A 24,873-nucleotide genomic window follows, 5' to 3' on the forward strand; every position below is an offset into this window, starting at 1 on the left:
AAAGAGCAAGGAAGGCCCGGCCCAAACAAAACAAAAAACCTATCTGTGATCCGGACCAGATCTTTCCAATGTTCAGAAAGAGTCTAAGCCAAGATCCTGACGAACATAAATACAGGCGTAGAAACATGGACAGTACTCAGGATCAACAAAACCTGGAGAGGGTAAGTTTTTCTTTTTGAGAATTCTGTACAGACGGAAGAAATACATAAAACAGAACCAAACACCCCCAACGGGCCAACAAGACCCAAACAATCAAGCGATGACAAAATCAAACCCAGTCGTAACATCAAAGAATCTCCCCGAACAAGATCTTATGTTGACTACGGTCCACATTGTGGGGATAAAGACAAAGACAGCCAAGCCATCGCTAGCAACGGGCTAACAAAAACCAAACAACCAACCGAAGACAAAACAAAACCCAGACGTAACACCAAAGAAACTCCTCGAAAAAGTTCAAATGCTGACCACGGTCCAAATGCTGGGGCTAAAGATAAGGACATTTACACCCTCACTAGTAACTTACACCCCATTTTGTTCGTATCCGAAACAAAAGAGGTGGAGGAAATGAGTAAACTGGACAAAAATGTAAGCACGGTCACAAGAGAACAAAAAAACTTACAATACGACCACGAACAGAGAGCTTTAAAAATTACGCCTAACGCAACAGGCAGGAGTGTCATAATAAAACAAGATCTGCTGAACCTGTGGAATTAGCTCAGTCTACAGGAATTAGATTTATGAAGCGAAAAAAAATTAGTAGGGAGCCACTAATCGGCCACGAAACCGAAAGTGACGCTAACTTAGGGCTTTCAAATACAAAAAAAAAAACACCACAAATTCTCAATCAGACAACTTGAGATCAACATCAGAGGAAATCGATCCAGTAGTAAGATTTATGCCACAATTTGAAACAGGGAAAACATGATACCCTCAACAGAGGAAACATCTTAAAATTGCTTAAGGAAATACCAGCCCTTAAGGGAATTGTTTCACAGGACCTGGAAGCAGTAGAGTTCCATCAAAATAGGGCAAGGCCAGGAACAGAAAACTCAGTTACCACTTGGAAATCGAAAGAGTTAGCAGCACAAATCTACGCACACAAAGAAATATTTGAGAACTGGGAATTAAAATACTTCAACACAAGCAACCGAAATATCCTTATCCACTACATAACGGTTCTGATTATCAAAAGGACAAGGAGCCCAAAAGGCCCCAAACTAAATCATGTTTACAGGCAGCCAGAGCAACCTCCCCAGAAAAAGGAACAGACACAAAAGACAGATTGAAAAGTCAGTCACCTACATACCGGTACCAAGGTGGTAAACAAGACTGGTCTTGGATCCCAACCGTACTAAGCAAAAAGGGCTCCTAGAACCGACAAAACAACCGCACTCAGAAACAGAAAACAAGTAACCTGTAGACAAAATGACAAGATAACAAGGGAGCAAATCAAACTATGCTCTTGGAATGTGCACAGATTTAATTCCATGGAGCAGGACCATGAAACTCTAACATTTTTTGACAAGTCGGACATAATACTTTTACAAGAAACATGGAACTTAACACAACTAGGAATTCCAGGTTTCACGGACCACCGCATACTAGCAGAAAAACATGCAAAATATGGTCATCCACGGGGAGGTTTATCAATCCTCATCACTCAGAAATATAATTGGACCCAAGAAATAATGGATGTCGGACTAAACTGGGTTCAAGCTATAAAAATCACTATACAGCCCCGGCAACAACTGCTAATACTAAATATTTACATACATCCAGATCAGAAAACAAAAAAGGAAAAAACGGAAACATTGCTAACCCTAGTCAAAACCTTACAAAAAACCAACAAACCATGCTCTATGATTTTCTCAGGAGATTTCAATCAAAATTTACTCAACACCAAAACGAGTAGAACAAACAGAGACAACAGGTCAGTAGTAGCGGACACTCAAACTAATCAGAGGAAAATAGAAAAAATGGGCCTAACAATAATAAAAAGGAAGGTCTGACACAACCGTGCATCACCTATGTGAGTAGCAACGTGAAATCAGCACTGGACTTCACACTAGTAACAAAGAACCTTACAAACTCAATCGCGGAATACACAATAGTCCAGCGTCTGGAAAGTGACCATTACCCCGCAAATCCTCAGGTTGGACATTATTGCACCCACAGTGGAGAGAACGAGATCACTAAACCAAGAAACAGAAAAATTCAATCTACGAAAAATAAAATGGAGGGACAAGGACACAAAAGAAATCATGACTACGGCCTCCAATTTCATGCTGGAACATGGGAGCCTTGACAATGGTGATCCAATAAAAATCTGGGAAAATCTGCTGGAGGTTTTAATTGAAAACCACTCAGCTCAATCAAGAGGTAACAGAAACCAAACAAGAAAACCAGCGCCCTGGTTCAATAAGGAACTAAATCAAGAAAAAAAAAACTAGCAAGGGCCCAGCGAATGGCAGCAAAGAGCCAACACACAAACAGAGCAGATCTCAGAAAAATGAGAAAGGATTACCGAAAAAAAACTATGGGCGGCAAAATGTCAACATAAAGAACTGGTATGGACAAGGCTACTGATTTCAACAAAAAAAATCATCTTCCAGAGAGTTCTGGGTAATTATTAATGAACTAAACCTGGGACAGACACTACAACAGGATCCCGGGATTAGCAACACGAAATGGGAGACCTACGTGGAGAATCTGTACCTAACAAAGGACACTAAAAGAATCGAAAAAAAAGAACAAGGGAGAGGGAGTACAAACCGACCCGATAGTGTCATCACAGAATCAAACTTTATCCAGGAAGAACCAAGGATCACACATGCCCAAGTAAAAAGGCTAATTCAGAAGTTAAGATCAGAAGGGGCCCCGGGGCCAAATGGAATTCCAACCGCAGTCTATAAAACAGACACGGACTTCTGGGCTGACCCCTTAACCATACTATTTAATGGCATCCTAAAAAAAGGAACTATTCCGAAAACTTGGAGAGGAAACATCATCCACCCAATCTATAAGAAAGGGGACCGGAAAGAGCCTGGAAACTATCATCTAATTTCATTAATAGACGTAGAAGCAAAGATGTACACCTCAATCCTGCTGAAAGAGCTGCAGGATTGGGAAACCTCAACAAAAATAATACCCAAGTTTCAAATCGGATTCAGAGTGGGTATGGGGACAACTGCCAACCTGGCTACCCTGTGCTCACTATCCGACAACGCCAAAAAAAGAAAACAACATCTATATGCTTGCTTCGTTGAGATAAAATCAGCATTCGACCATGTAAGCAGGCCCAGGCTGTGGAGGAAACTAAGAGAGTGGGGCACGCCGGAATACCTAATAAAGGCAATGTCAATACTATACAGTGAGACATGGGCCAAGGTCAAACAAGGGAACGGTAGCACCCTTACCAACAAAATTAAAACACAGGACGGACTAAAACAAGGCTGCGTCCTTGCACCCAGTCTCTTCATCCTATACCTTGCCGACATTGGAAGAAAAATAGACGTAATAGAAAGCCACGCACCGAAACTAGGCAACATTCCTGTACCAATAATGCAGTACGCCGACGATATAGTTTTACTAAGTAAAACACCAGTCGGACTGCAACGCCTAGTGAACACGCTGGTTTCGTACTTAACCGAGGAAAATCTGGAGCTGAACAAAAACAAAACCAAAGTGCTTCGAATCACGGAGTGTAAGAAACTGAAATACACATGGACAATTAACAACTCTCTCCTCGAAGAACAGGACTCGTATAAATACCTGGGGATGACCATTGAGTGCGGTAACACAAAAAAGAAGTACATTCAAGTGCTAAGAGGAAAAGCGCAATCGCTAATATACGCATTTAAACAACTGCAAAAGACAGTGGACGGTCCAAACTACTCCCACCTACTAAAAGTCATGGCCGCCCAAATAATCCCGACCTTGTTTTATGGACTAATTGGATGGCTTGGGAGCGAATCAGCAACATTAAACAGCCTTCAAAACAAAATATACAAAGTGGTGTTTGGGTTGCCAAAAGCAGCATCGGCAGACCAAGTTAGACTAGAATTCGGCTTACAAAATCAAGACATTCGGTCAAACTCCACATTTGTAAAATTTTGCCACAAGATCCGACACGCACCCAGGGACTCCTTGGACAGCATGTGCTGGGAAGAAATACATTTTTCATTAGACAAGCTGAACATCACCCACTAGGGGGAATTCCTGAACCAGAGTTTGTCAACACTTGGACTACACGAAACGTGGAAAAAAAACATTGACCACAGGCAGTTTTGAAAAATAGCAAATGGTTCGGCAAAAAAGATCTCTGTGCTCAAAGACAACAAAACCCTAAGTAAACGAAGACATGCCTGGACAGTACTAAACACCTATTCCAACCAAAAACCGCAGGTTTACTTAGCCCAACACTTCAGTCAACACCTAAAAAAACTCTAATAGCGTACCGTCTGGGGATGCACTTTACAAAAGATCTAATGCCCTCTTGGAAACGAAAAACAGAAAGTGCAAACTGCAGACTATGCGGATACAAGAACGAAACAGTGCCGCACATATTATGTGTATGCCCTGCGCTGCAAGTCTTAAGAAGGAGACATTTGCGGACAATCTTCAACACACTGAATATCCGCACATGCAGACAGGCGGTCATACGGTGGCTAAGCGGCGCCTCCCCCATACTCTCATGCCGGGGAATCAAATTCATGTCCATGGCAACAAAGCTGATACTAGAAAAGGAACAGCCTCAATGAACACATAATGATTAAACCGATACCAATAGACTAAACACGCTGTGGCCAAAGGACCGTGACAACCGTAAAGACAATTGACAGACAATTTTTAAACTCTACAACATTTTTTAACTCGTATATTAAAATTTGTTGCAGCATTGCTTTTATTATCTGTATACATTGTAAAGATTTTAATTAATCGAACAATAAACCATGATGATGATGATGATGAGTAATTTTTACACTGTCTGGGTATTGGTTGTGCCTCCTTAGTACCAATTTAACACCCATTAATAACAGAAAGGTGACCAGTCAATATTTGTAATGGGCCTTCCACTCTGCAACAACAAGTGTCACTGCATTTTAGTACTTTTGAACCATTTCAGCTAGAAACACATTTTTTCGTTAAAACCTGCAGAATATGCAGCAGATGATGGTTAATGTATCAAATGCAGCAAATCTATAATTAAGCAAATAATACCGCAGTCACACTATTGCATAATTCCAGTGTCCCTGTTCATGGTGAAATAGACCTTCTCTGGTGGTGCAACCATCTTCGGAAACTCCCTCCTTCCAGTTCTAAGGTTCCAGCCAAATTGCCTTTATTTTTGGGAAAATGCTGTAAACACACCTAATCCGCGTTCACATGATCTAATTCCAGTCTCATTTTGTATATCTATTTTATGTCCCTACATTTCCTTCTCCAGCTATTTCATGCTCACTATTTTGGAATGTTTAAGGTGTAAGGTTACATTTTTTTCATATGTAAAAAAAAAACAAAAAAGTTTTGCTTATGGTCCTACTTCTGTTTTACGTAAATCGTCACGTTAGTGCCTGATAGTAACATTGAGCTATTGAACAAATATTGGTAGGCCTATTGTGTTTTTTTTAATTGATTACGTTTTTGTAGAAATGTGCGGTTGTAAACCGGCCTTAGTACTAGCTCTCATAGAGAAATGTGAAAATCTGTTCATCCCTGCACCGTGTGGCAGGCACCTCAAGGTGCTTGCCACACGGTGCACGGATTAACACCCCTCCGCCCCCAACCAGAGGCTGCAGAGAATAGAGAGCCCTGCTAGAGGCCCCTAAAGTCGCTTTCTGACAGACCTTCCATGTCGGGAAGCCCGACATAGAAAGCCTGTATGAAATCAGTATCGTAATCCCGACGGCAGAAACGCCGTCCATTGGAATTATGGTCAGGCCTCCGACTGGCCCCTTGAGCCTGTCGGAATCCAGCTAGAATGACCGTCCAGTTTCACTTTCCACTTTCCACTGTCCATTGGAATGCGCCGGTCAGAAGTGAAACTCACGGTCTGACTCAGAAGGGCATTCTAAGTCTCATCGTAATGAGGCCCTTTATGTGTAAAATAAATAAAATGTTAATAAAAAAATGCCAACATATTAAGGTAGTGTGCATCTGTTTTGCACTAAAAGAAAGGGTAAGTTAGAATGACCCAGAGCAGAAATACATAAAAAAAATTAAATGGCAGTAGAAATTAAAGCTGAGATTGACCTATGTGCAAGATCAAAATGCTGTCACTCACAGTGAAGACCATCCCATCGGCTGAGGTGGGTCTCTTGTGTATGTAGTGCTTCTAGAGTAGTACTTAGTAGCAGTGAATCAAATATGGCGAACCCATCTACGTCCAGGCAACCCAATAAATCTAGATCATCCTCTTTTTTTAAGGGAACTCCGATGGTAAAGGATGCTTCAAATCCAAACGGAAGGGAGGTATCTAGAAAGAGAAACTTAAAGAACTAGAGGACAGAAGGGGGAAGATCAGGAAACCAACATAGAAAACAAGGAAAAAGGAGGAGTCCGGACCAGGGCCCAGAAAATAAGAAAAACCAAAAAATAGAGAGCATACTTGTGAATCTTTCTGATAGAATACTGACCAAAACAAAACAAATCTGCTCTAAATTGGGGATTACGTTTTGCTCCTTCTAACAGATATAATGATCTCTTGGCTAAGGTGAATCTGGTGAAATTTGTCAACTCAACTTAACAAAAACTTTCTTGAAAAACCTAAAAAAAAAAAAAAAGAGGATGTACCTATTGAAAAAGATGTTAGTCCTATTTCAATCAATCATCTGTTTAACATTGCAGTAATTAGGAGTTTTTGGAAGATAAACAGGAATGTAATATTAAGGATTTGGCGTTACAATCGTAAATTGACACTGACGTTATGAATCTAGTTCCTTGAAGCCCAGATCTAATTTTATTCCTTCAACTAAGGTTGATAATCTAATTAATGTTTTTCAGAACCTTGTTATCAATAACTTTAATAGGCATAAAATGACTGTTTAACAATTCCAATTTAAATTAATATGAGCTGAAAGCACTGTATGATCTAAGGAGTGACAAGTCTACTATTATCAAAGAAGCCGGTAAAGGCAGAAATGTTATGATAATGAATTGCAAAGGTTATGACCTTGAGCCACACCGCCAGATCCAGCTTTGCCAGGGTAGAAGTAGTAGAGCTGTAAAAATCTAAAGTTCTGATCAAAAATTAATTGAGAAGCTATATTGATCAGCAGCCAATTGATACTGAAGAATATAACTATTGATTGAGAATGCTAATACACCCGTAAGATATTTTTTGCTAGTCATCCACAAAGGTGGCACCATACCTCCAGGGTGCCCAATTATTGAAGGTATTGGTGGACTGTCAGAGCATATCTCTGAATACATTGACAGTTCCTAGTTTTCTCTGTTAGAACATTGCCATCATACATAAAGACACACATGATTTTCTAAAACAAATAAATGACATTGCATGGGATCCTGATTTCTATATGGTGACCATGGATGCAAACAGCTTATACACTAGTATAGAACACCAAATTTGGACTGAAAGCTATCAGATACTTTCTATTACCAAGTCAGTCCGTGTTCTTCTACATCCACAGATGCCTCTTGACATGGTGGAGACTCTACTAATAACAATTTGTTCCTATACCAAAATGATTTGTATCACCAGCAAAGGGTTACAGTGATGGGGTGCAGGTTTGTTCCCTCTTATACCAACCTTTTTATGGGTTGGTATGAGAGGGAGCATCCCTGGACTGAGTACTGGAAAGATTAGTTTATTTGACTACTTTGTATTGCTAGACGCTGGGAAGGATTCATTCCAAAAGCATAGCCCTGAAGAAGGGTCTTTGTCTTGAAACACATGTTGGCTGTTGATGTGATATCAGACTTCGAAGAACAAAAAGAAGTATTTGGAACAAGACCTTGTGATGGAATGAATTCTTGAACTATGTATATATCTTTTATTATGAATTTTTCAGAAAACGTAAGGCAAGCAAGTCAGTACAGCTATCTCTAGATCAGACCTACTTGTGTTAAAAAAAAATATATTGTATTTCTTAATGCTTTACCCACTTGTCTAAAATGTTACTTTCTTTATAGCTGGCCTGTTCACTGCCTGTCATGGAGAGTGTCACTCTTAACAATGGCATCCGGATGCCCCTCGTTGGACTGGGCACTTTCCGCATCCAGGGTTACAGCACCATCTACAGCACATTGGATGCAGCCCTAGGATGTGGCTACCGTTCCATTGATACAGCAGCCGTATATGGTAATGAGGCAGACATCGGGCGGGCTTTAAAGGAGCTCCTTCCCCTGCATGGCTTAACCCGTCAGGACATCTTCCTGACTAGTAAGCTGGCACCACGAGACCATGGTGAAGAGGCAGAAGATGCAGCCCGGCGTAGCTTGCAAGCCCTGGGCCTAGACTACTTAGACCTTTACCTGATTCACTGGCCAGGCAAACAGGGATGGAAAAGTGATGACCCGCGTAACCCAGAATCCCGGCGCCAATCCTGGGAAGCTTTAGAGAAGCTGAACTCAGCTGGTTTTCTCCGTAGCATTGGCGTGTCCAACTACACTGAGGAACACCTGAAGGAGTTACTCGCTGTGTGCCAGGTGCGACCAGCCGTGCTTCAAGTGGAGTACCACCCAGAGCTGGCACAGTGGGACCTATTGCGCTTCTGCCAGTCAGCCGGCATACACCTACAGGCCTACACTTCTCTGGGGAGTGGGCATCTGATACAGCGACAAGAAGTGCAGGCAGTGGCAGCAAGGTGCAACCGGACAGCCTCACAGGTCCTCTTGCGCTGGGCCCTGCAACGGGAGATTGGTGTGATACCCAAGTCCACCAACCCTGAACGCATCATTGAGAACTTCCAACTTTTTGACTTTGAACTGTCCTTACAAGATCTGGAGGAGTTGGATGCATTGCACTGCGACAAGCATTACTGTTGGGATCCCAAAGGCGTGGTCTGATAGAGAGGTGTTCTAGACACTTCCAGGCATTTCCCAAGGCTTAGCTAAGGTCTCCATGGCACAGAAGGAGGCATTTACACTTCACTGCTGCAGGCGTCTACAGCTCTAAAACCGAATAGTCCAATGATCTTTTCTTCTTTAATTCAACATGGAATACACATTTCCAAAGGTGTCAATAAATAAACGGGGGCATATATTTTTTCAATAGTGGCATGACTCAGTCCATGTTATCAATATGTTTGCTATGTGGGATATTCTGTATGAAAGCTCATCATGTTGGGAAATACCCCCCTCACAGCATATATATCAGATATCTGTTAAAATTTTGTTTTTGTGTCCGTGCTTTCAATTGCTGGAATCCAATCCTTTGGGCTGAATTTTCACTGCTCGGTAATCTTCCATTGCGGGAAATGTGAATATACTAGAATTTGTGATGTGGAAAAAAAGCCTGACCATTCTAACTTTTGTAACTCAGAATGGAGGAGAACATTTGGTATAACTGAATCATCCCCTGTTCCGAGTGGCAAAATTAAGAATGGGAGAAACAGAACCCTGCGATATCAGTATTTATTGGGTGCCTTACTAATACTCCTAATGCCAGGCCCTTTGTAATGAGCCCCTTAAAGAATAGTTGTAGTGAACTGTAATTATATATTTTCCTATGAATCGTACTTGTAGTGTAGGAATATTTAATCGTTAAGCTTATTTTAATTTCAAAAAGGGTTTATTGTCATTTTTCTAAATTGAATCCTTACCCTAATTCTAAAAATCCTTTAAAAGCATTTGCAGTTAATTTAACCATACAATCTTCCTGCCTTCCCTATAATTGTTGGCATCACCCCAAGTGTATTAAGTGCACTAGGCTCTCATCTATGTTACTTAAAAAAATCTAAAAGGACAAACTCCAACAATATATGCCTTGGAACTTAAAAGGATCTCTGTAGGCTTCTTCAGCATGAATATAATGGTGCAAGATTGAATGTACATAATGATTTGTCTACAGCACCTCACTGCAGACATGGTTTCTTTGCCACCTATTCAGAAGGGCATTTTGAATACAAAATACACCTTTCCATGGCCTGAGTTGCTACCTTTCCGGTGCATTGACGTCCCGTACATTTCTAGTGCCTGCATCACTGTTACATTTTATGGCAAGACCGGAGGCTCCTAATATGCTTTCTTATCTTGCATTTATTATCACAGCAGCCAAGATAAGTGAAAAACTACAGTTCCCAGTGGCCCAGGTAAACAAACTGGCCAATGGGAATACAAGAAAAACAAAACATCATAACCAATCATAACCTAGCAACCTATAAAACATCATATTTGACTGCGTAGCATCCTCTTTTCTTGCTGCTCGCTGTCAGATAAGTGGTTTATATTTGTGCTCCCATTGTTTTTCTTTAATGGTTAACTGAATATTTGTTTTTACAGTGTAATTTATACTGTTTCAATTGCTTACTGCGAGTTGTTTCTGCCGCCTTCATGCAGTTGTTTACCGCGTTTTCGCTGACCCGCTCTGCTTTTCCCCCCGCGTGTGCAGTGTTGTTGGTTCGCCCCTGTGGCGCAGTTCCCGTTCTGCGCTCTTTGAGCGTCTTAGGTGCCGGTACTTGGTTATCCTCTGTTGCGCGAAGGCTCCTTCTCTGTTTCAGCGCGCTGCACAGGCTTTTACCCTACGTAGCTGCAGCGCTCCCTGCCCAGTCCTCACGCTCGTCGCACTGAGCATTTGCTCGTCTTCTGGCTGAGGCAGGCCCTTTCTGGGAGTATTTGTCTGGTGTTCCCTCCCTCCGATTAATTTATTAACCCCTTCTTTCCTCCCACACTCGTTTTTTGGGCTTCTGTCACGGAAATAGATAGCTCTCCAGAGCGCATTCAAATGAATGAAGAAGGCAAAGCCTTCAGACACGATTTAAGTAAATTTATCAATTCTTCTGTTGAGAATGCTGTGGAGGTGTCAATGAAGCACTTGTCTAAGGGCATGGAAAACTCCATGTTGAGTCTCTTGTCCAAAGCACTGGTCCAGTCTGCGGGGGATAGCAGAAAAAGAAAGGCTGTTTCCTCTGCTCTTTTTCACGCTAAAATAACTGCGTCTTTTGTGACAAGCGAGGTTCCCTCACGTTTGATTGAGGACCATGTGCATCCCAGGCCTCCTGCTGAGGTGGGGTTGTTAGGTTCCGAGGGCAAACGTAAATGTAAATCTAAACATACAGATTTACCAAAGAAATTGGTTGCTTCCACCATAATGGACACTGATGACGACCTGGATGGCGCAGATCACCTTTTTGATCTTTTTGATATTTCAGACCCTCCTTCCCCCGTCAAAAAAATCCAGGTCAGATTTTTTACTTTTGTCCCTGTTATGGATTTGAGGGCGTGCCGATGTTTGACCCCTCCTCCATACGCCACCCTAATTCCACTCAGTGATTTCCTGCCCCTCATGTGGGCGAATACATATCAGCCAGACTACGTCTTCCCTTGGAGTCCAGGGTCAGGCACGGCTAAAGTCCGAATGTCCTAAACCCTCCTTGGCGGAGAAGATTGCCATGGTTCCTTCTATAGACCAACCTCTCCTCACTTTTTTCTCCAAATTTGGAAAGGACCCTTGTAAGGGTGTAGACAAGGCTTAGTCCACTTGTCAAAATAAGCTACTTGATGTGGTAGGCCCATTGGCGCGTATTTTTGATATGGCACAATCTGCCTGGCTGGATGGTTCTGACCTTTCAACGGAAGATGTTTTAATGTGGGTCCAGCGAGCCTTTTGCCTTCTGGGCAACGCCAATGCGGCCATCACGCATGAATGCCGTAAAGGGCTACTTATTAAATTAGACCCCAAGTTAGCCAACTTGGCTCCTCAAGTTCTGGGCAATAAGGCTAGTGGTCTTCTCTTTGGAGATTCTCTGGTCAAAGACCTTAGCAGGTTTGTGTCCACCTTCGCCTCTCTAGACAAAGCACAACAATCCATAAAGATTGTTTCTCGCCCCGGGTATTTGGCCGGGCCGACAGAGGTTGGGGTCTCTCTTCCGGCCGTCCCTACATCAATCAAGGCTCCAGAGGTTCATTCCATTCCAAAACCCAGGACTACAAACCCCAATTTTATCTGTAACGGGGCAGAGGATACAGAGGTCGGGGACAAAAGAACTACTGCTCCAAGAACAACAATCAGCAAGGTACGTCTTTCTACTCTCCCTCCAGTTGCCGGGCGTTTAAAGTTATTTCTTCCAAAGTGGCAGACTATTAGTTCAGACCCATGGGTACTAAATACCGTTCAAGGTTATCTTATAGAGCTTTATGCTCCGCCTTCCCTGACTGTGTTCCCTCTCCTCTGCTTTTTTCAAACGAGATGTCCCAATTAATCTCTTCGGAGGTCCTAGCCCTACTCCAAAAGCAAGCTATTCTAGTTGCTCCCTTCGATCCGTCAGGCTTCCCAAGTTCAATTTTTCTAGTTCAGAAAAAGAACAAAAACTGTGTCCAGTCATAAATCTAAAATGGTTCAACCAGTTTGTGGTGTATCGCTACTTCAAGATGGAGACGATCATCCACTTAAGAGAGACCCTTCGTCAAAACTATTGGATGATCAGACTGGATCTGCAGGACATATATCTCACCGTTCCCATTCATCCTTCTCATTCCAAGTTTCTTCAGTTCCAATGGTTGGGAGTGACTTATCGCTTCACCAGGTATAGGACAGTCAATTTGTACAGGTCTGCCATTTCCCTTAATCACTCCCCGATCCAATGGCAAGCCAGTGGGTGTCCACCCTTTAATCTGTCGTCTCCTGAAAGGGGTTCATTTTTTCAAACCTCCGTTGGTTAAGTATTCTAGCTTATGGGGTGTTTCTGTTGTTCTCAACTGTTTACTGATTGGCCAGATAATTCTGCATTTTCTTTAAAGATGTTGTCTGCCAAGCTTACCATGCATTTATGTTTGGTTTCCATTAAACGTGTGTCTGATGTTAAAGCTTTGGATATTTCCTCCAGTCAATTTTCTCCTACAGGGGTTGTGTTCCAGGTTCATAGACGAACTAAGACTAATTTGAATACTGTGTTTTAACCTTATTTTCCCTCTCATCCCAAGTTATGCATAGGTCAATGTCTAAAAGTTTATGAACAACGGACTTCTGATCTCAGAGCGCCCTCACATTCCCAACTCCTAATTTCTTTCGGTAAACCCCATCATCCTGCCTCTTCTGCACCCCTGGCCCAGTGGGTGCGTTGGATTATGTCTCTTGTGGGAATTGGCGGCTCCGTTTTTGGAGCTCATCCCACCAGAGGGGCCATGGCTTCTAAAGCCTTTTGGGCTGGCTCCCGTCTTGAGGGCATTCTGAGATCAGCAGTCTGGACTAATGACAGTGTTTTTTGAATGTTTTACTGCAAACCTGTTGATACTGTGGCTTCTTTGGTGGATGATATGCTTTGAACAAGCATAATAGGAGCCTCAGTTTTTCCTAGTTATGACGGTAAGTCATAATTTTATTAAAGACACAGAGGAGAGGAGGAGGAGCTTCGCGGGCGACCAAGATGGCCGCGTAAGCTCGGAGCTCCGTGGACCGTCCGACCCACCGCAACCATCCTGCCTGAAATCCTGGTCCACATTGGTGGAATTGTAATGCTGGTGGCCTACTGAGGTGGGGACTGCAATCGGCTTCCGAATCGGTGGATCCTGAGCGAAGTTACGTCGAGCTGAACTCCGCTCCGTGACGGTGCCATTGTCCCTCCGGACTTCGTCACTTCGCACGATCGGACTGCGTAGTGCCCGCCTGCCGCCTTCGTTGGTGAAGTAACTGCGCTCCTGCTTGGGCCTTCGCCACCCTGGTCTTGCCTTCTTGATCCGTCTGCCTCTCGGCTGTGGACCCATATCTGTTGCCACCTCGCCTTTGTTCTCACGTACCCATCATGGCGGGCAGAGGTGATCCGGACAGGGCATCGAATAAAGGTGGTCGGGGCAAGTCGCAGACGCAGAACAATCGCATGGAGCGATATGTGAATCTCAAGTCGCCACCTACATCTGGGGCCGTCTCTAAAGGGACCCCATCGACGAGCCCGCCGGATGGATCGGACCCCACCCTCGTGGACATCATGGGTGCCATTACTAGCCTCCGTGCCGACATGCAGCAGCAGCACGAGACCCTGACTCATAAAGTGGACTCCATGGCTGTTGATATCACCCTCACTAGGGCCGAGCGTGTGAAGGCTCTCGACATCAAGACCGCCAGCCTAACCTCGGACGTTTCCGAGCTGCAGACTGAGGTCCGCAACCTGCGGACGACCGCTGATCTATTCTCAAGGCGGCTGGAGGACTTTGAGGGGCGAGCCAGGCGGCAGAACGTCCGCATAGTAGGGGTACCGGAGGGATCCGAGAATGACGCAGCTGACCTATTTGTGGAGGACTTGGTTAAGACTCATTTGGCGCCCTCTGGACTGAGTAATTTTTTCTCAGTGGAGCGTGCCCACCGTGTACCGGGGGGCCCGCCGAAAACGGGAGCGTCGCCGCGACCGATTGTGGCGCGCCTCCTCAACTTCAGAGACCGAGACGCGATCCTCCAAGCATCCAGATCGCATGGACCACTTCACTACCAAAATGCGGAGGTGCACTTTTATCCGGACTTCACCAGGATGGTGCAGCGACAGCGCCTGAGCTACGCGGGGGTGAAGAGACGCCTCAGAGACTTGGGTCTCAAGTACTCCATGATGTTCCCCGCGAAACTCCGTGTTGAACACAAGGGACGTGCCCTCTTTTTTGACTATCCTGAGAATGTCAGTGAATGGCTGGACACTGTTTCGCCTGCTCGTGACGAGCAAGAAGATGAAGTTGGAGGCGCCTCGGCGGAGCGGAGCGGCAAGACTGAACTAGGAGCTGATGCTACCCCCGCCTCGAATGACCGCTGGACTGGTGTTTTGCTACTTAATGATCTCTCCTTCATTTACATGGTGGGTGGCGGGACGATTTCACGGGGATTCCTTACTCCTCTGGGTCTTTCGTAGAGTAGTTAATGGGGCGACAGGCACACTGCTGGTTGGGGGGGCTTTTTAGTCTACTGCAGGGGTGCAGGGTGGGGGGTTTGTTGGGTACAGTTATTTTGTGTGTTGTTTTTTCCTTTCTTTCTCTTGTGTGGCAATGGGACATTGGTGCTCCTGAACTGTTTTTGATGCGGGTGTCTTTGGGCTTTGGGTGGGGCGGGCAGTGGGGGGATGGGGGGTAGGATGTTAAGAATTCTCAGTTGGAATGTTAACGGGTTGGGTGACCGAATCAAGAGAGGGGTGGTGATACAACTGATTAAACGGCACATGCCAGATATTGTCCTTCTTCAGGAGACGCACTTGGTGGGCAACGCTTGTAAAGCTCTGAATCGTAAGGGTTACAAAATGGTGGCACACTCGGGGTTCTCTTCCGGCTCCCGGGGGGCGGGCATCCTCGTGCGCGCGTCCCTTCCCCTGGAGATAGAGACCACCTTGATTGATGACAGGGGGCGGTACGCCGCCGTGGCTGGTAGATGGGAAGGGCGTTCCCTCACGTTGTTCTCTGTGTACGTCCCCCCGGGGCTCCAATCTAGTACCTTTCAGGACCTTGGTGGTGCCATCTTGTCTATGCCGGCTGGCCGGTTGATAGTGGGGGGTGACCTTAATTCAGTTTGCTCTGGTCTGCTTGATCGCCAACTGCCCCGCGACCTACGTAGCCCGCAGATGTGGCTGCCATCCTTTCTCGAGTCCATGGGTCTGGTAGACGGGTGGCGACTTCTGCATCCCACGCTCCGTCAATTTTCCTTCCTATCGGGTGCACACGGGAGTCTTTCTCGCATTGACTATGTCCTCACATTGGCTTCGGACACACTGGCCGTTTCCGAAGCCCGCTTTCTGGCGCGGGGCATTTCTGATCACTCCCCGTTATGGGTCTCCTTTGACTTTTGGGTGGTCCTGTCGGAACGACCGGCAGCGGTCAATCCGTGGTATTTCCGTGACTTCAAAACCCGCTCCCTCCTGGCCAAAGCAATTGATCTTTACTTCTCCGAGAACGTGGGCTCGGTGAGATCGGCCTTTACACTCTGGGAAGCCTTCAAGACGGTGCTCCGTGGCGAGGCCCAGGCGCTCATCGCTGAGACCCGCCGGACTAGGGATTCTGACATGCTGGTTGTTGAGCAGGAGGTCCTGCGACTCGAGGCCCAGCTGGGGCCCGAGCCGGACCCCTCTGTCCTGCATACCCTCTCGCTGAAACAAGCGGAGTACCATGCCTTGGCCACTAATGCCGCCCTCGCTCTGGCCAAGGAACAGCGAGGCCGCATTTACGACGTGGGCGATAAGGCCGGGAAGTTGCTGGCTTGGTTAGACAGAAGGGAGATGGCCAGCCGTGTGGTACCCGAGCTCCTCGGAGATGACGGTTTGGTCCTTACGGATCCTAGTGCTATCGTTGACTCATTCGCTGGCTACTTTCCGGGGGTCTACGAGTCTGCCTCGGACTTTTCGGAAGCGGACTCGTCGGCCTTCCTCTCTGATATTGACCTACCCTGCCTTTCCGAGGAAGAGAGAGCGGACCTGGATAGAGACATCACCGCTGACGAGATTGACCTTGCGATCCGCTCCCTACGGACCGGAAAGGCCTCCGGGCCTAACGGCATACCGGTGGAACTGTATAAAATCCGCTCGGACGCGATCTCCCCGCACCTCCGTAAAATGTTCTTGGAGTCCTTTGAGAGAGGCTGTCTCCCCCTGGATCAACGACTAGCTACCATCGTGGTCATCCACAAGGAGGGTAAGCCACGGGACGTCTGTCGATCGTACCGTCCTATCTCACTCCTTAACGTGGAGCCCAAGGTCCTCGCCAAGCTGCTCGCCAACCGCTTGATTGGCGTCATTAGCGACCTCGTGCACCCCGACCAGTCGGGATTCATCCCCCACCGAAACACTGCCCTCAATTTGCGACGCCTCCATGGTGTCATGGCCAGGGCCCACACTCTCGAAGAACCGGCTGTCCTGGCGTCTCTCGACGCCACTATGGCCTTCGACTCGCTCGAATGGCCATACCTCTGGGCAGTGCTGTCCAAACTCGGGTTCGGACCTGTCTTTGTGCGCTGGGTGAAGCTCTTGTATGCGGACCCGATGGCTAATGTTACGGTCAATGGTCGCCTGTCGGCGCCATTCCCCCTACGTCGGGGTACTAGACAGGGTTGCCCCCTGTCGCCCCTTCTGTTTGCCTTGGCCCTTGAACCGCTTGCGGCTTTACTGCGTGCGCATCCTGACCTGCGAGGCATTACATGGGCCCCTGGCTTCGAAGACAGGGTCTCCCTGTACGCCGATGATATCCTGCTTTATCTGACTTCCCCCTGCAGGTCCCTCATTGTGGCCTGTGATGTGATCAGACTTTTCGGGCGGTACTCTGGCCTGATTATCAACTGGGCCAAGTCCTCCCTCTATGTCCTCAAAGGGGATACTCCACGTCTCCCTTAGAGGCTGCAGGATTCAGATTGCCACGCGCGGCTTCAAGTACCTGGGCATTTACATCTCTGGTAATCCCAAGTTGAGGCATGACAATAATCTACTCCCTCCTCTTCAGCGGTTACGGCGTGATGTGGACAGCTGGCGTAAACTGCCGCTCTCCCTCCTTGGCCCTGCCGCTCTATTCAAGATGATGGCCCTGCCCAGGTTCCTATACGCGCTCCAAAACTCTCAGGACCCGGTCCCGGCGCGCTACTTTCGTGATCTTGAAGGCCTTCTCCGGACCCTCCTCTGGGAGGGTCGGCCCCGCGTTGCCTTTCACAAACTCACACTCCCCTGGTACGACGGTGGCATCGCCCTCCCAGATGTGCGCCGTTACTATTGGTCTTCGCATCTAGCTGCCCTCAACCACGGCTTCTATGGCCCAGTGGAGAGCCCCGGCTATGCCATGGATAGATGGCTGATGGGCGATGGTAACTACTATCGGGCCCTATACTCGAAGTCTTTTGACCGACGGTTGACGGGCCCCACCCGTACGGCGATCCGCACTTGGCGGGCGGTTAATAAGGCACAAGGGTGGCAGGGCAGACTCACGAGGTTCACTCCCCTCTTTGATTCGGACATCCTGGGTAGACTATGGCACACCAAGGGATTTGATAAGTGGGACCTTATCGGCATCAGCAGGGTTGATGATATGCTCTCCAAGGGCTCAATTAAGACCTTCCCCCAGTTACAAACCGAATACCAGCTGGGCGCGACGGAGTTTTTTCGCTACGCTCAACTGCGACACGCGCTGCTCTCGGCCTCTCCGCCCGACGGCGTCATTCCCGAGAGTTCCCCTCTGGAAGACAGGATATTGGATGGGCACATGCCGGACAGCGCAATCTCCCTCTCCTATAAAAAATTGATCAATGTGCGCACGGACCTCCTCCTTAGTTTGAGAGACCAGTGGGTGGCGGATGGCCTTGAATTGGACGATGAGGATTGGCAGAGCGCAGTTTCCTCCCCTAAGGAGGTTGCCATTTCCTCCCGTCTTCGCCTCGTGCAATTTAAGATCCTGCACCGGGTGTATATGACAGGACCCCGATTGATGCACATGGGTTTCTCGCCTGACGGTCTCTGTCGTAGGGGTTGTGGAGCTCTTGCCACTTTCTTGCACATCCTTTGGGACTGCCCGGTGATCGCCTCCTACTGGAGAAGAGTGCACCACGTTATGGAGGAGGTGACCGCTGAGGCCCGTCGATGCCTTCTAAACGTATGGGAGCCTTCCGATCACAACGTTGCGCAGACTAGGTGGGTCACCCTTGGGAACATGGTAGCTAAGAGGGACATAGCCCAGAAGTGGGGTGCGGCCGAGGCCCCCCTGCTGGTACAGTGGAAGGCCAACATGGACTGGTGCATGTTCAGGGAGAAGACAGTCTATGTGGCCAGAGGGAGACCTCGAACTTGGACTAAAATTTGGGGAGCAAGGAATGAGTACAGGGGAGATGTGTGTTTACCACCGGAATCAATCAGCCTGCATGATAATATGTCTCCCTAGCCTGTGACGCCAACTGAGCTCTATTGTACTGTATTCTCCTGTCACCTTCCCCCTCCCTCCTCCTTCCCATTCTGCAACCTATCCTTGATGCACGTTTCCCTGCCTTTTTCCCCTACCCATCCCCGACACCCAGCGTCACACTATTCACACTGCCACTTTCGCGCCCGCGGGCGCCTTGTTGTTGTATTCATCTTAATATAAAATCAACCTTCGACGACTATGTCTTAATTGTTTGACACTATTTCTCTCCTGTTATTCCTGCTGCCTTGCCTCCGGGATGTCAGGCTGAATAGCTGTGTGTTCTGATTTCAATAAAGGTTTTCAAAATATAAAAAAAAAAAAAAAAAAGACAGAGGAGAGTATTATCCCACCTCTACACTACTAATCTGTGTTCTCCCTCCCTTCAGCGAATCCGGCCCTGAAGTCTGCATCTTTGTAAGGGTTCTATTCCTCAAAGGATTTGGTCTCCTCCACGGCAGTTCATTTCTCCGTCTCGATTGGAGTCTCCTACGATGAATCCTGTACCTCGTTTCCCCTGGATGAATGTGGCTCAAGAACTTTGCTCCTGGACTTTGGCTCTTTCGGTTATATTGGCAATTGTTCCACTGTTTTGTGACTTTATCTGAACTGCTCGTCAGCAAAAAGAGGATGTTACGCAGTCAGATATGACGTTTTATAGGTTGCTATGTTATGATTGGTTATGAGGTATCGTTTTTCTTGTATTCCCATTGGCCAGTTTGTTTACCTGGGCCCCTGGGAACTGTAGTTTTTCACTTATCTTGGCTGCTGTGTTAATAAGTGCAAGATAAGAAAGCTTAATACTCACCTCTGTGTCTTTAAAAATAATTTAGACTTTCCGTCATAATACCTAGGAAAATCTACATTATCCACAAGTATGGAAGAGTTTCGCCACATGCTGGCCGCTATTATGGAATTTGCTACTTATGGTTCTCCAGACATTTGATATATTTTGTTTTCCTGTAGGTGACATTTGCAACTTTTCTATGTTCACTTTATTTTCAATTTAAAAAGACATATGTGAGTATACATTCATATATATTTCATTAATGTTGCTGTGCCCAAACATATTGCACACCAAAAGCAACACGTTTCTGTTTTTGCTTTATTATATATTGGTATTAGATGGTTAAATCCTTCCCAAAGGCCCCCTCTCCTGACAGCTTGTCACTCCCATTTGGCTGATCCATCCCTGAGCTCATTTGTTTTTTAAAAGCGCGATTACTGTAAGCTAGCATAAAATTAAATAAATCGGTTTTGTTTAATTACTATTCTTTACTCCGCGTAAGTCCATTACTATTTCTAAAATTCTCTGGTATGGTTTACAGTACTTGACTTTTGTTTCTGAGGCTTTTTCAGAATCAAAAATATGTTTAACTATATTCAGTTTTTTAAACTTTGGATTCAATATAATTTTAGAAAACTTATTGGTGATTAATTCAAATCTTACCATATAATGCAATAGTAGTTCAAATGATTAGTTATATAACATTTTACAATAATTTGACATAATCCAGAGCATGTGGGTACCTCGAATTATCATGTTTAGGTTGAAGCCTACTAGACAGCACAGCTGTCTGGTTTACCAAGACATCCTGGGGACATTCAGAAAGCTGAACCTAGGAATGCATTCCGCTGTTTGCTTCCATTGGCTTTGTAACTCACATTATCTGGCTTTTATTTGCTGGCTTAACTTGCTTTAGGCTGTCCAGCTTTAGTTTGTCCCTCCTGTTGCCCAAGCCTTGTTTACTATAATCTTCCACTAACTCACTTTCTGTAAACAAGCCTTTAAATCTTGTTCACATTGTGTCACATTTGCTGTGCATTCAAAGACAGAGGTCAAATGTCCAGCTGTCTCTTATGCGGGGGCTTGGTGTTTACTTTTCTTTCTCTGGCTTCAAAGTGAGAACATTTATGTGACAATCCTGCTGAGTATTCATGTAAGAGGAGAGGGTGTAGTGTATTTTTCTAGCACACAACAAAAAAAAGAACTGCTGATGTTTCAGAATATTTCAGAACTAGTAGAAATGAGGCACCTTGTGTTGTAATTCTGAAATTTGGTTGAAATAAATATTTGAATACAATCAAAAGACATCAATACACTAGGTGATGACATTTGCACACATAATTTGTGTGCAGTAAAACCATATTTTGGTGCAAATGTAATGGTCATTCAGTTGAAAATGTGTTGTCTGTAATGGCAGTGCGCTACATACCACGCATATGGCACACTACGCCACTAGACTCCACGCTATGCCATTCCATTCTGTGACACTCCACTGTACAACATGACACTCTGCTCTACGTCTCTCCTATCGACGCCCCTCTACACTACTTAACCCACTCACTGCAATCTACCCCACTCCACTCGAGTGTACCTCAATAAACCCCACCCCACTCCATTTCTCAACAATCTACCCCAATCTACTCCCTTCCAAGCTACTCCACTATTGCCAAAGTCAATAGTTCTCGCACAAGCGAGACCTGTTGGCCATGCCAATGCTTGTTTTGTCTGTGCAATTAGGTATGAGTTATACATCTCTCTTGGGGATGATGTGTACTGTGTTTGCTGCCTAAAGTGGACTTCATGCCCCAGGCTACACTAGCCCAAGGAGGAGGAGCTAGATTCAGCAGCTTTCCCGCTGCCGCCTCCTCATGCGCTATAAAGCGCATAGTCTTCCAGCAGTGGGGGGACGCTCTGTTTGCTGCCTAGGGGACCCCATACCCCAGACTGCACTAGCCCAAGGAGGAGGGGCTAGATCCAGCTGCTTTCCCGCTGCTGCCATTTCACGTTATACAGCTCTTAGAGACTTCCTGTGCCACAGGACACGCGCAGGCAGCACCCGGGCCAAGGGCGGACCTGTCTGAGCCCTGAGGAGGCTGGGCCACAGCCCTTAGCCCCAATATTGATCTGCTAACATTTTCATTGGTAAACACATCGATTTGTATCTCGAAGTGTGTTTCCTTGTTTTAGTTTTGGTCCGTTGGCTTTAAACCGGAAGCTGACTCTCTATTTTATGTGATTTGCTGGAATAATGGGGGGATCATGAAATGCTTTATTCTAAATGTACCCCCTTACACAGACTTAATACAAGCTCTTCCTTTATTGCCAAACTACGAGAATTCTGGGGGAAAGAAAAGCGTGGTGTAGTCCACAAGGAGTTGCAAAAAGGAAATTAGTGATACAACAAGCTGCAGGAAATTGTGTTATTGATGAGATTGATAGTTTCAACCTCTTCTATGAAGTTATTCTGAATAGGGGGAAGAAACCAGAGTGTGTAGCTACTAGTCCATAAATCGCTGAAATATTTTTGAAAAGGCAGAATCTCAGACAAACCTAAAGCCCAATATCCGGAAAAAAAACTGAGGCCACCAAAGGGAAGGAAGTCCCCAACGTCCTAGGTTAGTCCATGACTCGAGATAACACGGAGAGTCGGGTGCCAGCCAGCGCAGAAGGTCAAAATGTCAGTGGCACTGGAGTGGAGCTAATTTTATTATCGAAATGCCTTGTACTAACTGCTATAGCCCTCTGGCTTGTGTGTCTGCTGCTGGCAGTAAACTGACCAATCAGGATGGATTAATCCACATGGATAGCCAAAAGCGTTCAGCGGAAGTTGAAGACTCAGTACTTTAACTAAGGAAACGTATTGAGCAAATGATGGGTGAAATTGGTTGTTTGCCAATACAAATTGGACAATTGCGTTCTGTGATTGAGAAGGTGGGTATAGCTTCTCCACAAGGTAATGAGGACATAAATTGTACAACACTAGTTCAACAAGAGACGGCAGGGTTGCAAAGGCTCTTAAACTACGAAAGGAAAAAAACACCTTGCACAACAAGGCATCAGAATGGAACTTAAAAAGGGGAAGGAAATGGGGTAGATAGGGGTACCTAGTCCTCCCACAATCCTTCCTACAGACACACCAGTCATCTCTCAGAGAGTAAATATACACAAAGAAATTATCATAGCTGGCATAGGAAAATATTGCAACCTATGGGTCCCCAAGGTCAAGGGTGGATGACGAGAAACGGGATAACCGGAAGGAGGGAAATTGTCTCGAAACCAAATTAGAGTTCCCCAAAACGTATATGCATGGTCAACGTTCTCAAATTAGAAAAGTGATTTAAAGAGAATTGAGAATCCCCAAAAATCGGTCATTCACTGGTTTAGGAGTTTCCGACACAGTTACTCCTTCATTAGACATGCTCTGCTGGAGGTGAAACGCAGTTTGACTACATAATTGTAGATTTGAGCAGAGGAGTATATACAGCAGGGTTGGTGAACTTAGATCTAGGCACCTGCCCCCAGAGGGTTCCCGAATTCAGCTTAAATATACTTTACTATTACTCGTGTCACTAATGTGAAGGATTCACTGTGTCGGGAGCAAGTTAGCAGCCCATCAAGTCTTACTGGTATTAGCAAGATGGGGATGACTGCAATGAAAATGATTGACTCAGGAACAATAGTGCCGCGCTAATAAGGGAGACTCCACCACAGCTTCAGTACACGTTCCCAATATTATCCAAAAATCAGGCTAATACCAACCCAGATGTTCATAGGAAAAATGGGGGCCACCTTAAACGAGTTAACAAACACCATTACTGCTAGGCACCACAGGAAAACGACAATATACATTTTAGAATGGTATTATGGAATATAGCGGGAATTAGATCCAAAATAATAGACCCAGAATGGGGATCTTATAAAGACAAGTTACATATATGTGTTCTAGGAGTCCTGGGCCCTAAACCCATTATTTATGGTAAGATACACAAACTTTATTGGTGAAGCGAGACCGTCAGCTTAAGGGCAACCAAAGGGTGGCCTATTAATATGGGCAAGACTGCTGCTGCCTGTAATATAAAAATATTGAATATAACTTGTCCTGACGTTCTGGATTTACACATAAACTCAATAAATGAGCAATTAGGAATAAGATTGATAAACCTGTATAACCGCCGTGTGAACTCGAACTATGATTCAGAAACAATGATAAAATTAGCAGATTTCTTAGGAAGGGATAACACAAAGTATCATCTTGTTATAACTGCTGATATGAATACTACATTTGAACCTATAGAGTATAAACAGGATCTAATGTTAGAAGATGAAGAAAGGGGTGTTGCTAAACTACTGAAAAGAAAGTTTGAGGTAGCTCTGCAATGATCAGTGTTCTCCCTCACTAGTGGATTGCGCGCATGTAACAGGCACACCAAATCGGAGAGAGGGGCTAAGTATACTTATTAAAGTAAAAATTATAAAAATAGAATTGAATATATACTAATTGATTTAGATCTGTGGCCTAACTTCATGATCTGATGGTCCTTGAAAGAAGCGATAGTGACCATAATGCTTGAGTTCTTACATTAAAAAATACCCCTCATCAACCTAAAAATCATAACCATTATAATATCAAATGATGGAAGACAGGTAAATGGCCCCAAGTATAAATGAACAATGAACTTCTTTTGTGTTTGTATTCACTAGTCATTTATGCCCTCAATTTGATTTGGAATTCAGCGCAAAATGAGCAAGCTCTAAGGCAAACACTTACTGACTTGATCATTTCAGTCAGGAACATTTTTCACCAAACATTCAGGCTCAACGTAGTGAACGGTAAAGAAGGCGAATGGTTCAATGAGGACTTTGAGCTTGCCAAAAGGAAATTAGTGCTGGTTGTAAAAACTGGGGATAGAGCAGTGGCTATAGCTGAAGGGAGAAGATTATATACTAAAAGTCAATTATATGCAAAAAATAGATGGGAGGAGGAAACATGGCATGAGTTAGCTACTGTGGCAATTCTAAAAGATAGTTGGTCCTTCTGGTATTTACTTGCTGAAGGAATACCACATACCATAAGC

The 24,873-nt window shown here is 45.3% G+C and overlaps 1 protein-coding gene across 1 annotated transcript in view; it reads left to right on the forward strand.

The window, feature by feature from the left end:
* The window catches only part of LOC147692048 (uncharacterized), a 55,683-nt gene extending 46,449 nt beyond the window's left edge, over positions 1-9,234 (forward strand). The window contains exon 2 of the mRNA XM_086938356.1: positions 8,152-9,234. Coding sequence (XP_086794482.1) covers positions 8,173-9,027 — 855 coding nt within the window. The 5' untranslated portion in view covers positions 8,152-8,172 and the 3' untranslated portion in view covers positions 9,028-9,234. The remainder of the gene's footprint in view (positions 1-8,151) is intronic.
* The last annotated feature ends 15,639 nt before the right edge of the window (positions 9,235-24,873 follow it).

This window comes from Lissotriton vulgaris, chromosome 9 (assembly GCF_964263255.1).
Source record: "Lissotriton vulgaris chromosome 9, aLisVul1.2, whole genome shotgun sequence".
Lineage (NCBI taxonomy): Eukaryota > Metazoa > Chordata > Amphibia > Caudata > Salamandridae > Lissotriton > Lissotriton vulgaris.